This window comes from Ciconia boyciana, chromosome 33, assembly GCF_034638445.1.
Source record: "Ciconia boyciana chromosome 33, ASM3463844v1, whole genome shotgun sequence".
NCBI lineage: Eukaryota > Metazoa > Chordata > Aves > Ciconiiformes > Ciconiidae > Ciconia > Ciconia boyciana.
Window position 1 is genome coordinate 506,111 of NC_132966.1, and position 12,208 is coordinate 518,318.

The 12,208-nt window shown below is 54.3% G+C and overlaps 1 protein-coding gene across 9 annotated transcripts in view; it reads left to right on the forward strand.

Moving 5' to 3' along the window:
- Positions 1-1,336: 1,336 nt before the first annotated feature.
- Positions 1,337-12,208, forward strand: part of BICRA (BRD4 interacting chromatin remodeling complex associated protein) — a 40,359-nt gene continuing 29,487 nt past the window's right edge. For 5 of the 9 annotated variants that reach the window (XR_012039982.1, XR_012039981.1, XM_072848817.1 and 2 more), the window contains exon 1: positions 2,826-3,019. Coding sequence is in view for 3 of the 9 variants with exons in the window: in XM_072848817.1 (XP_072704918.1) it covers positions 2,932-3,019 (88 nt within the window). In the remaining 6 variants the exon portion in view is untranslated. Of the gene's footprint in view, positions 1,792-1,878; positions 2,406-2,825; positions 3,020-12,208 lie in introns of those variants that run through there. The other 4 variants (XM_072848819.1, XM_072848822.1, XM_072848821.1 and 1 more) reach the window with 3 other exon arrangements.

Genomic DNA, 12,208 nt, shown 5'->3' on the forward strand with positions numbered 1-12,208 from the left:
GGATCCTAGCAAAGCAATTTAAGAGAAAAAGAAGTCACCTAAAAGTAAATAAACTATGTGGGTTTAAATCGGGAAGGTGTCGCAGCAACTCCTGCTGCTGCAGTCTAGCGGTTAAAGCAGGAATCACCTGCGAGGAGATGAACAAGCCTGTAAGCATTCGGTGTTATTACATAAAAGTGGTACGTAATTCTGTTAGTCATCAGCTGTGTACTTCAAGCAAACCTAAAAATAGCCGTGTTTGGGGGGTTTTATTTGTTACTACGCTATGCCAAGTTCCTCTCCGGAGTGAACGTTCACGTCCACGTGGGTATAACGCTAATTAATTCGTGCGCTGCGTGATGGGACTGACGCTTTATTTCTTCACAAGAGGGGTTTTACCCAACTTCGAGCGCTGTACTGGTGGGTCGTTTCGCTCCGCTGGAGGTTTTTGCCTTGTTAAGGGCCGCTGTCCTGGGGAAGTTTTCTGTCCCCAGGGAGTGCTGAGCTGGGACAGAAACGTGTCCGATGGGGGGGTGTGACGCCCCAGCACGTCGCTGCGGCGAAATTCCTTGTGGCTTCCCCTCGTATCGGCCACGCTCAAAGTTCTTTTGCTATCTGAGGGCTGGTTGTAAAGTTGCCATCGGGAAGAGACAAAAATCTTCCTTACGACGCATCCCGCTTGGAAATCGGCCCCGCGGTTTGAGGGCGCTGTTGATAGCATCATCCTTCCAGGAAAGGAGCTCATCTTGTCCCGTGGGTTAGTCGAATTAACGCTTGTGGCGGCTTTCTGCCAAGTGGGGTTTTTTGGGCACGGTGCGTTTCGGTGCTGTGGGACCAGGAAAAAAAAAAAAGGAAATGGGTGCGAGGGTGCGTTGTGTGGCTTAAAGGTTTTTTGTAAGCGTTACTGACGTTGGGGTTCATCTCTTTTCCCCTCTTTGATAACAGCCCGGCGTCCTGACCCTCTTCCAGCACCGTACCCGGTGGAAGGCTCCCGGTGAGGCCCGGCGTTCCGGCAGAGCCACGGCGGCGAAGAAGAGCGGCGGTGGACGACGGCGTTCGGCTGGGCTGCCGCCGCACTTTGATAGCGTAATGCACCAAAATAAACCCCCGCCAGGTCCCACCCAGGTATGAACAGAACGTATATCCAATTCAAATCCAGCCAATCCAGGGGTATAAACAAAGCCCCAAGCCCGGCCTCTCGCAGATTAATTACTCGCACTGGTCAATCACATTTAACCCGCCTAATCAGGGCGCGGGCAAGGCGCCTGGCCCTGCCTACCCCTGCCTGCACCCCGCCAATCGCCAGCGGAGCCTCCTCGCCGGCTCAACCAGTTTGTAACTGGGATGTCGAGGACCCTGGGCTGGGCCGGGCGCTGGGCTGCCCGGGTGTGCCGGCAGGCAGGCCGGCCCAGCGCTGTTTGGGGCTTTATGCTGACAAAAATCCAGCCTAAACCCGGCAAATGGGGTTTTTTTTTCCCAGTCTGCCTTGAGCAGGAAGCAGCTTTGAAGCGTTGCCTTTCAACACCGACACTTGTTAAATACGATTGCTTGCTTCTTTGTGAGGGAATATATATAAAAAGATATCCTTTGTGGGTTTTTAGTAAGTGTTACGTCCCGGAAGCGCTGTCTCTGAACGCACTTTGCTCTGGACCTGCGACTTAAAACACAGGATCAGCCCCGCGGCGGGACAGGCCCGTGACAAATAAGTAATGAGGAGTCTGTGTATTGCTCCTCCCTTCCCGGTTTTACTCTTTTTTTTAAAATTTTTCATCCGGGATTCAGGAATTAGCAGGAGAAATTTATTTTATTAAGGTGTGATTTTATGCTGGCAGAATCTCCACAGCAATTGTGGGGGGGAAAAAAGCCACTTTTACCTACTTTTTGATGTAAATTAGATGGGTTACAGTTGCCGTCTCCGTTTTTGCTCGTCAGTAATACTTTTGGTGTCCTGTGCGTGTGTCCCTTGTCCGGGTGACACGGTCCCGAGTGTATTAAACATAATTGCGAGTGTTTTATTGGTTTATTTATCTATAAAAAAATCTTGGGTCAACCGGAATTAAAAAACTGGCTCCTCAGAGCTGCCCGGGGGTCTTTGCCAGCCCAGTTTGGGGGGTTTTCTCTCCCCGCCAGCCGTGGCTTTGCCGTACAGATGCCGGTACCGAGCGTTTGGCAGAGCCTCCCTCTAAAAACACCCCAAGAGAAACCCGGGGTGCGTGCTGGAGCCTTGATCCAGTCGTGAGCGCTGTCGGCTGGTCATTTTTTCGCTGGATTCGATCGATAAAAATCATTAATTGCGTTTAAACACCCTCTTCTCCCACCAGGGCCCGATCCTGCCGCTAACGAACCGCGGCGGGAGGCGAGGCGGGAGCTCCTTCGCCAACAAGGACGGGGGGACGCCCCGGATGCGAGGCCGCGTTGCCGAGCAGGTAAAGCCTTTTTGGGGGACGGGGGGGGGGGGCTCAACCGCAGCCGAGGGACCCCCGTAACCCCAAGATTTCTCTCCGTTTCACGCAGAGACGGCTGCCCGAGCGGGCCGGGGCCGGGTGACACCGCGGAGGCCTCCCCTCCGCAGGCCCCGCCAGGCCTGGCCTGACTCGGCGGGTGGGTCCCCCCCACCCCGAACCCCGACTCTTCCCCAGCGTCCCCCCAGCCGGGAGGAGCCCCCCCCGCCCCTCCCCGGCCCTGCCTGCCTGCCTTCCCTCCCCCGGGCCGGGCTTTGCCGGGCCGTTCCCAGCAAGGCCGGGCCCGGGGCGAAGCTCGGCGGGGCGGGGGGCGTGGCGTATGCAAATGCGGGGAGGAGGAGGAGGGGGGGGCTGGCGGGGGGGGAAGGGGGGGGGTGCGTTTATTTTCGCCCGCACCGCCCGGGGTGCCCCCGCCGCCGCCGCCCCCCGCCTGGGCCGCCGGTGGGTGGGGGGGGGAGCGGGCGGCGATCAGGCAGCGCGTCGAACCCCTATGTGTCGGTGCCTGGCGGGGTCCTGCCTCCGGAGCCCGTGCGGGGATGTCTGGGAGACCCCGCGCCGACTGCTGCTCAAACATCACGGTGAGTTTCTTACAATGCAGCAATTTCGCTTTAAATCGCTTAACTCCGCTACCTGCGGCGGCGGGTAGGGGGGGGGCTGCCCCCTCCCCGGGCACCGGGCCCGGCCGCTTCTTTCCCCCCCCCTCCTCTCCCCGCGCCCCGGCCCCGCCGCCCCCGGACAGCCTCCCGGTGCGGCGGCTGCGGGTCACGTCTCCGGAATACAATGTACCTCCCCAAAAGGAGACGTCGCCCTCCGTACCCCCCCTCTCCGCACCCCCCTACACCTCCACACCGAAAAGAGGGGGCGCCGGCAGCCGCCCCCCCCGCTCCTCCTCCTCCCTCCGCCGGTCCCCGCCGCCTCCGGGAAGCGCCCTGCTCGTCCCCACCTCCTCCCGGGCGAGAAGGAGGGGGGGGCTCGGGGAGAGGCTGCCGTGTCTCGGTTGCGGAGCTGCCGCCGGCCTGGGTGTCGTGTCGTGTCGTCCCCCCCCCCCTCCAGTCCACTCCTTCTCCTCCTCCTCCTGGGGAAGAGGCAGGGATGCCCTGGGATGGGTCTGGCAGCGCAGGCAGGGAGGGGAAGCGGAGGGTTTGCAATGTCAGGATTACAAACCTCCATCGCTGCCCGGCGAGGCGTCGCGAACGCTGCGAGAGCCCTCGGCCCGCGGCTCCCTGAGCCCGGGGCTGCCGCCGGCGGCCCGTCCTGCCCGCTCCCCTCCCGGGCAATGGCAAACTTGTGCTCCGGCCTGCTGCTGCGAGCCAGGCTTCGTCCCCTCGGCGGTGGTTTACGGGGGGGGAAAAACACCGTGCCGGGGGGATGTTCTGCTGGTGAACGTAACTACGTGGCTTTTGGTATCGAACGGGGGCCTGACGACGTGCTACAGCTCCCAAGTTTTTCCTCGGTGCATTAAAAATACATTAGCTGAATAAACTACAGTTCGTTGCTCTTCAAATTCTCTTCTAGTTTTCATTTGCTCTGCCGCTCGCAGCTTCATTTCGAAATATATTTACCATTTATATGCTGTTTTGGCTTTGCTTTTTTGCGTGAACGATGCCGGGCGTGCAGTCGTGGTCTTGGTTCCTGCGGACTCCGTAGTTTTCTTGCTATTGGAATACGGCACACCGGCTCTCCTTCCGGGCTGGTTTTTCCCTCTCTTTTCGGTAATTCCGTATATCCCGCCCGCCCTCATTTCTGGTGCCATCTCTGGATGCCCGGACATGCTGTTCACCGTCGTAACATTTTTTTTATTGCGCTGAAGAGTAGTAGTTGAACTGGTGGAAGATGTATTTGACCCAAAGGGAAACTGAGGCATGGGGGGACTTTGGGGTTTGTTGTCGTCCCGTCCCGTCCTCCCCCCCCCCAAGTTCAGGTGCAGCAAGACCTGGTAGCAAGTGTGGACTTGTCCTGTGTGACAGACTTAAGTGGCCATGGCCCCAGTCGTGCTCTCCGACAGCATTTCTGTGGCTGCGGTGCCCATCGGAGCTGTCTGCGCCGTGCCAAGGGGCACCCCTTTGGCTGTGCGGGGCTCGGGTTTGACGCGACGATGTCATTTTTGTGCTGCTTCCTCATCCCCGACGTCTGTGTTGACACTTGCTGTTTGCATTTGAATGCTAAAAATATTTAACTTTTTTGCTGTTGGTTTGTTGACAAGTAAACTAATTGTGCTGATCTTTGATTTATTATTATTACTATTATTGTTATTATTTTATTTCCAGAATGAGAGGACAAGGTAACGGGGGCCCCTCTTACCCCGATCGTTACCCAACGCCGTTTGTTGTTGAACTTCAGGCTAACAGGCGGGCGAAGGACCCCTCCCAAACCGCACGGGCAGCCGGCGCTCGCGGTGCTGGATCTGTCGGTTGTCCTTTGCTATCGAGACCCCCGGCAGCCACCGTGCTCTGTCCCCGAGCTCCCGCTGCCGCAGGTTGTCGGGTTGTAACCCAGACCGGCGCAGCTTCTGGAACTGCTCGGCGGTGAGCTGCTGTCCCTCCATCCTCGGTTTCTTCCCTCTTTTTCAGAGGAGTGGCGGGGGTGAGGAGGGGAACCAGCGTTCCGGTTGCGGAGGGAGGAGAGGGCTTGATCCCTCCTGGCTGCAGCTCGGGCCCACGTGCCATTTCCACGAACGCTCCTCGGCAGCGACCGCGCTCCTGCCTTTTGCCAAATGCCGTTTTGGTGCCGATCCACCGTCTTGTGCCAGCTGGGAGCTGGAAGTTCACCCCTTCTTTTTTTTTTTTTTTTTTCCTTGGGAACGGATTTCTCGTAGCAGGCAGCTGGGAACGGTTGGAGGAATCGAGGCTAAAACACGGTAGCCTCGTTAGTTTATTTGGATCCGGATTACCGTAGCATCCCCTGTCTTAAAGCCAAGCGCGTTCTTTATTTCAGAGCTTTAACATGGGAAATTTTAAGCGATGCGCTTGTCTGATCTCTGCCTGTCCCCTGCGTAAGGATCAGACTCGGGCAAGGATCCCCCGAGTAAGGGTACAGAGGCCGAAAGTGCAGTCCGCTGTAGGGGTGTGCGTTTCTTACAGAGCTGGAGCTTTTCCCTAGAAAACGCTATTTGTACAGATTCACTCTTCTCTCTTCCAAAATATTCAGCGATTTAGATATCGGGGAAGAAATCCAGTGACCTGAAAGCGCACGATAACCGTTCTCCTCTTTCTCTCCAGCAGTATATTTGAGCAAGTCCTTTCTTCCCGTCACTTTAATAAAAACCAGAGGGGAAATAATCTCCGGGCTCCATCGTGTGCGAAAGAAATACTTCGCACCAGAAAAGGTTTTGGCGACAAATAAAGTAAACATCCTCCGTGCCTGCGAGCTGACGGCTCGCTCTTGCGATGTCACGTTCTCCCCCAGTCTCCTCGGCTTTACTGGGGATCTCTGCGGATGAAAAGGATTCACTTCCGCATCTTGTGTTGCAGGGAAACCCTGAATAATATGGGGATCTTGTCCTTAAATATCTCACGGAGTCTTTTTTGAGTAGAAAGAGACTGTTTCTCTAAGTCGGGGAGGGCATCTAGAGAGCAGCAGCGTTTGACATGGAGCTTTTGGGGGGGCTTTATGCCGGTTATCTTGTGTAAGGTGTTTCCTGTTGCATGGATGGACTTTCAGAGCACTTTCCTCTTTTTCCTGAGGAAAAGAAAAACTTGAGGGGAATGCTTTGTGACTCGGTGTTTCTTTCCCACTCGGCTTTTCACGATGTGGGAGACTTAATGCTGAATTGAAGTCTCCGTAGGAAAGAGAAATGCTCAAAAGGCAGCCTCAAAATCGTCGCGTTAGCAGGGGAGGGTTTTTCTCAGTAGTGGCTAAATTTCATCCTGTAGCAGAGTGGGATTTTTGATTTAAGGAACGGGCAGATTGCCATTGCAGGCGTGAGCCGCTCTGTTACCGCGCTCTGACTGTTTACAGGTATTTTGGTGTGGAGCTTGATATTTCCGTATGAACCGGTGAGCTCTGAGCGTGTACCCTTCCGCTGGCTTTTTATTTTTACATTTGCACAACCTTTTCCTGCTGCTTCATCAGAATGGATATATTCACGTCAAAACACGCGGCTTTAAAATACAGCTGTTAGCCTGTGAGCGGCTTCGTATTCACTCTCGCCTTTTCAGTTGCACTCGCCTTTTCCCTCTGACTGTAATTTGGGTACTAAAACGGGCCGGCTGGAAGCTTGTCCCTTAATTCCTGGGTCCTGGGGGCTGCAGGGAGACGAGCTGTGAGACCACGGCCAGCTAATTACGTTGCCTAAGTTGAGTTTACCAGGACTCCTGATTAACAGCCCTGTAACGCTGGAAGTTAGCGTAGGCTAAGAATAAACGCCCCATCGATCCTCAGCAGGGTTAGAAACGGTTTCAGGCCTGCGAAGGGAGTTTGAGGCGCAGAGGAGAGGGGAGGTTTCTGACGTTTTCTGCCAGAATTCACCGGCAAAATAGCGACACGTGCCAAAAAATCTCCAGTGCGAGCAGGGCTTGAGCCGTCCCCGTCGCGAGGACGGCGGCCGCGCGTCGGTGATCTTATTGGCGGTATCGGCGGAGCAAGTGATTGCTATGGAGACTGAGCTGTCGTTTCATCTCTTGAGGTGGTCCTTCCAGCCCAGGCCTGTTGGCGAAGCCGAGCGGGGAAAGCTTTTGTTCTTCTTGCCCGTTTCGTACCTGCTCCGTAAATAAACGGAGGGCTGCGGTGGCCAGGGCTGTCGGACGAGCACCTCTCGCCCATCCTGGCGTAAGCAGACTCAAACACGGCTCCTTCACCTTCCCCCTTTCCCCTAGCGTCATCGTCTTTTTGCAGAGAGTTTGTTTCTTCGAGTGATCGGGGAATGACGTTTCTGTTCTGATACAGAGCCCGAGGAGAGCGTTTTCATAACTCCGCTACGGGCGAGACTGCATCTTTCCCTACTCGATAATAAAAGCGGCGACTCCGGGAGCAGATCTTCCCTGGTTGTGCGTGACTTGCATTACCCGCCTTCGTTTGGGCCCCAAAAAGCCCCTCTGTGGAGGTGCAAACGTGTCGGCCCTTGCTTGGCTCTCTCTCGGTGGCCGCAGGCTGTCTGTGCAGATGTGTTATTTCTCTGCCTCGCTGTCAGCCGCTGGTTACCTGCCGTGCCCGCTCAGCCTCAGAACCGGGCTCTCCCAAATTCCTGGATCTTGCACCCGTTCTGTATTCCCTGTAGGAGCTTTTTACGGGGAGACAGAACCGCGGAGCAAGGGGTAGCTGATGAGGCCTATCTCGTCAAGGAAGTAATGAACTAGAAGGCGTAGCTTTGCTCCTGACACTGAGCCAGGCTCACGTGTCCTTTAACACCGCTGGCCGTCCCCGTAACCTCGGTCAGGAGCACGTGGAGGGGCAGGACCTGCGCTTCGGAGATCCCCCGGTTACGTCCCCTCTCCGCAGCCTCTCGCAGGCGGAGAGGAGGGTCTGGCCTAGCCCCTGCGGTGGAGGCAGAGCTCTCGCCTGGGCAGCCTTTCTCCAGAGCTGCTGCTTTCCTCTTTCTCCCAGCAAACCCTAAAACATCCCTTCAGTTTTACCCTGTTTGCAAAGAAGCGGAAACGGCGACCCGACATTTCTTAATTGTGCTTGGGTTTTATAGGTAGCGTGGAGTTGTTGGGATGCAGTTTGGGTCTCTGCTACGCTATGGATTTGTCTTGAACGTTGCTATTTGATAGCTGAAATATTTCAAAATCCCCAAAGAGGGAGTTAAAGCCGTGGCTGTGCCGGAGCAGTCGTGCACTCCGGGAGCTGGTGGTAGTGCGTTCGTGCAAGCGGGAGCCTCGTCTTCCTCCGTCAGGGCCCTGTAGGCCCAAGCTTATTAGGGTGAAAGATACCTTTGCCATCCCTCGTGCTCCCCGCGGCCACGTTCCCTGTGCAGCATAAGCACCGGAGCTTAATAATGGTGTGGAGACCGGCTCGGGATGAATACGAAATGGCAAGGGCTGCCTCTGTTCAGGGCAGCTCTGTCCCCCTCTGAACCTCCAAACGTTTTTCCTTTGAGCCCCGGTTCCTCTGCTCCCCCCACCCCTTGCTCCTTGCCTTCTCCGGCAGCAAATTGACCTGATTTTTGTCGTTTTTGCTGCTGCCCGGAGAGAACTGAAAATCAGCTGCGAAAACAAGACTCTTCTGAGGCGAGCGGGAGCAGCCGCGGAGGCCGTAGGACGGGCTGGCTGCAGGCGGAGGGCAAAAATACTTGAGTTTACATTCAGCGCGTGTTTGAAAGTTGTTTCTGCTACCATAAGTAGTTGAAACATTCGTCGTGGTTTTGACGAGGAGGTCATAGATCTGCGCGTGATGAGGCATTCACCTGCAAAAAGCTTTTTTTGCTCGTTTCAGACGATGATTTCTCGGGCATTTTCTGAAGAGAACGCTATGAAATTGTTGGAGAACTTAAGGAAACTGTCGACGTTTATTTTTTTTATCAGTTGTCATTAAAAGTGGTTGCCACTGAAGGCTTTTCAGCCAGCCTCTGGGGAGACACTGCGAGTTCCGACCTGTTTCCTGGTAGGACTGTCTGTAGTTGAGTGTATTTCTCCTTTTTCTCTTACTTCTTTCTGAAATTTGCTCCCCTGAAAAAAATACAAACCAGCACCCCACTATCATATTAACCGGCCTGGCTTTGTGCATCTGCTGCCCGAGGCATGGCACTGGTAAACCTGCGGTGTGGAAGAGGCCTTCCCTCCAGGCCGGAGGTGCGGGGATGACCTGCCTTCGTGTCTGATTTGCCTCTTCTGTGGACCGAGGCCGAGCGTCCGCACGGCCTGTCATACCTTTCCCTAGCAGAAAAACACCTTTAAGATACGCCGGACAACGAAACGATGAGCGGTATCTGTAAGTTTGAACCAAAAAGCAGGCCAAACCAACCCGCGACAGCCGCTCGTAAATCCGAGTGGTGTTTCCAGACCGGGAACGGCGTTTCTCCTCCGCACGGCAAGTGTTTGCCGAGCTCCTTCCCCGCATCCTCTTCTCCCCCCTCCAGCCCCGGAAAGTTTCCCCCTCCTTCCCCGAAAAGCGAGCACTTTGCCTCCCATTGTATTCCTCCTCCTCCTCCTCCTCCTCCTCCCGCTGCGGTTGAGGGAATGCGAGTCTGGAAATGATTTCAAGCAAAAAGCTCCAAGTAAATCCTGCGCAGGGGGAGGGGAGGGCGGGCGGCCCGGGACAGTGCGAGGAAGAGGGTTCCCTGACCCAGAAATGGGACGTTTCCCGTCCCCACCTCGGGACGGGGCAGCGCTGGGAGCCTCCTCGGCGCGGCGTTGTCTCGTCCCTCCTGCCCGCGCGAAGGGAAGAGTTGTCCCCTGCGTGAAAAGAGATCGATGCTGGATGAGTTACGGTGATGCGAGATAGGAGGAGAACTTCCTTTGGTGGATCTAATCTTTTTTTTTTTTTGGAGTAATAGTTAACCTAGAAGCTGTATGCAAATATTTTTATTTTGTTTTTAACGGTGTTCCCGTAGGGAGAAACGTCCAAGGTTGCTCTCGAGCAGCCCCCACCTGCAGCTGCCGTCTGTTTGTGACTCGAGGGAGCCAAAGTCAGGGTTTTCCTCCTCTTTCCGCTGCTCCCCGGGCAGTCTCGGGGGGGGGGAAGTGGGGAGTCTCGCGCTCTCGGATTCTCCACCTGTAAAAATGGAAACGGTGATAAAACGCTTTAAGCTTCGGGTGTGCAATTAGGAATCGGCTTTCTGTTGTTGAGGATAATTTCCCAGGGAAGGAGGATGTAAGTGCACAATCGCTCGTTTACGAGTCTCTTGCTTTCGCCGCTCAGGAGCATCTACTAAAAGAGTTAGACAATCCTTTTCCTTCCTCACATCATCTCTGTGGCTTAAAAAAAGGAGAAATCCCTGGAGGAAGGTGCGTGGCCTCTGGTTCCTCCAAGAGTCGGGGCAGGGGCCGTCCGGCTGTTGGCGTCCCGTCCCTGCGGGATGGAGAAGCAGGCATGCCACTCCTGCTGTACCCACCCCGAGGGCTGGAGATGAAACAGCAGCTTCTTGAGCCCCGGCAGCTCGCTGCCGCGATTTCTTCATCTTACCCATGAGAAATAGGAAAAGTGAAGTGCCCTGCAACCGCTCGGAGCGTTTAAAGATTGGGCTGACGCGTGTTTCTTCACGCGTGCATCGGTACAGTACCAAATGCTGAAATAAACACGGAGCGCGGTGTTTGTCTGGATATTTGGAAGCTAATCGCGAGGGAGCCCTCCGCAGAAGCGTACAAGGAGGAATTCTACGGTGCAGTGAGAGACAAGGGTCTCCGGACTTTCTTACGAGAATACTTAATGTAAAAAATGTAACCTTAGTCACCTCAGATGTGACTGTTTACTCGAGATTCGTGGGATTGGAACTCCTGGAGTCTGTTCAAAAATGTGATAGTCACCCCTTATGTAATAAAAGATGGGGTTTTCCTGTCTCTTCTCAGCGAAGCCTGAGGAAATTGGGCGCTCCAGTTTCAGGGGAAGCTGGAAACCTAAATTCCTCGTGGCTGGAATTTTAGAAGTGCCGTAATCTCTAAAATGGGCATAATATTACCGGTGTACTTCACAGCGCGGGAGGAATTTGAATTGAATTCACTGCAAAATGCCGCAGGCTCTTTAACGCTTTATATTTCCATGGTGTTTGTCACAGAGAGCGATCGTGTTTTAAATTTTCTGAGAACTTCTAGAGCGGAGGGAAACGACGACAGGCAAAGACGGTTCGGACCGCTTTGTTGTACCCCTGGGTTTGTATTTCTAGAGTCAGCTGGAAGAGAAGGTTTATCAACCAGCGCATCAGAAAACTTACCATTTCACTGTTGGCCGCCGTAGCTGATAACAGAACTGCTAAACTCATCAGCCCAGTTACTCTTATTTAATTTTTAATTTAAGTAATTTACTTAATTACTCTTACTAAGCACCAATTTCCAGAATATGCGCACTGGGTTGGTTTTTTTTTTTTCGTTAGATGAACAGCAGAAAACGGTACCGGGACCTACGGCCGGAGCGTGTGTGTGGATTACACTTTACGGGGAGCGAATCGATGCACCCCTCTTTTGAGAACTACTGACTCATATTTAGGGCAGCATCCACCACCGAGGACAGATTAGGCCAATTAATTTTAGAAGGTGTACACAGACCTGGTCCATTTCTGGGAAATTTTAAATATCCTTCTCTGTCCTCTAGCTCTTGTACGAGTAGATGCTCGGTATGTTTAAACTCTCTCGCTGCGCTGCAAGAGCTGCTGCTTTTCCTTATGCGTAGCAAGTTTTCTTGGGAATTCCTATCTTAACCCTTTAATTGAAAATAAGTGTATTTCCAGTCCTCCCTGACAAGGGAAAATTCAAGTTCTCCTCAAAAGAGCCAGGCCGGCAAATGTGTTAAAACAGCGCCGGTCGCTTTTGATGTCATCCGAAACAGCGACACGTACAACGGAGGGCGTCGGGCACAATTTGAAGATAAATGTCACGGTAGAAAATCGGTGAGGACGGCAACCTGGGAAATGGTGAGAAAACGGGCAATCCCTCCGCTTTGAGCTGCGGGGGTTGCTTTCCCGCATGAAAGCGGCGATGTATGGCTAATACTACGTCCGCGAAGAACGCTGATGTACGGGGAAGAGGGATCGCTTTTGCTCGTCAGTTCTGTTCTCGTTCACAAACGCGTCGTCATCGGCAGCAGGTCGGATAGGTGGTCGGAGATGTTCGTCTTCGGATACACGCCAAGCTCATTTATTGCTTTAAACTTCCAGTAAACCGAGTTGGCGGTGGGTGCCT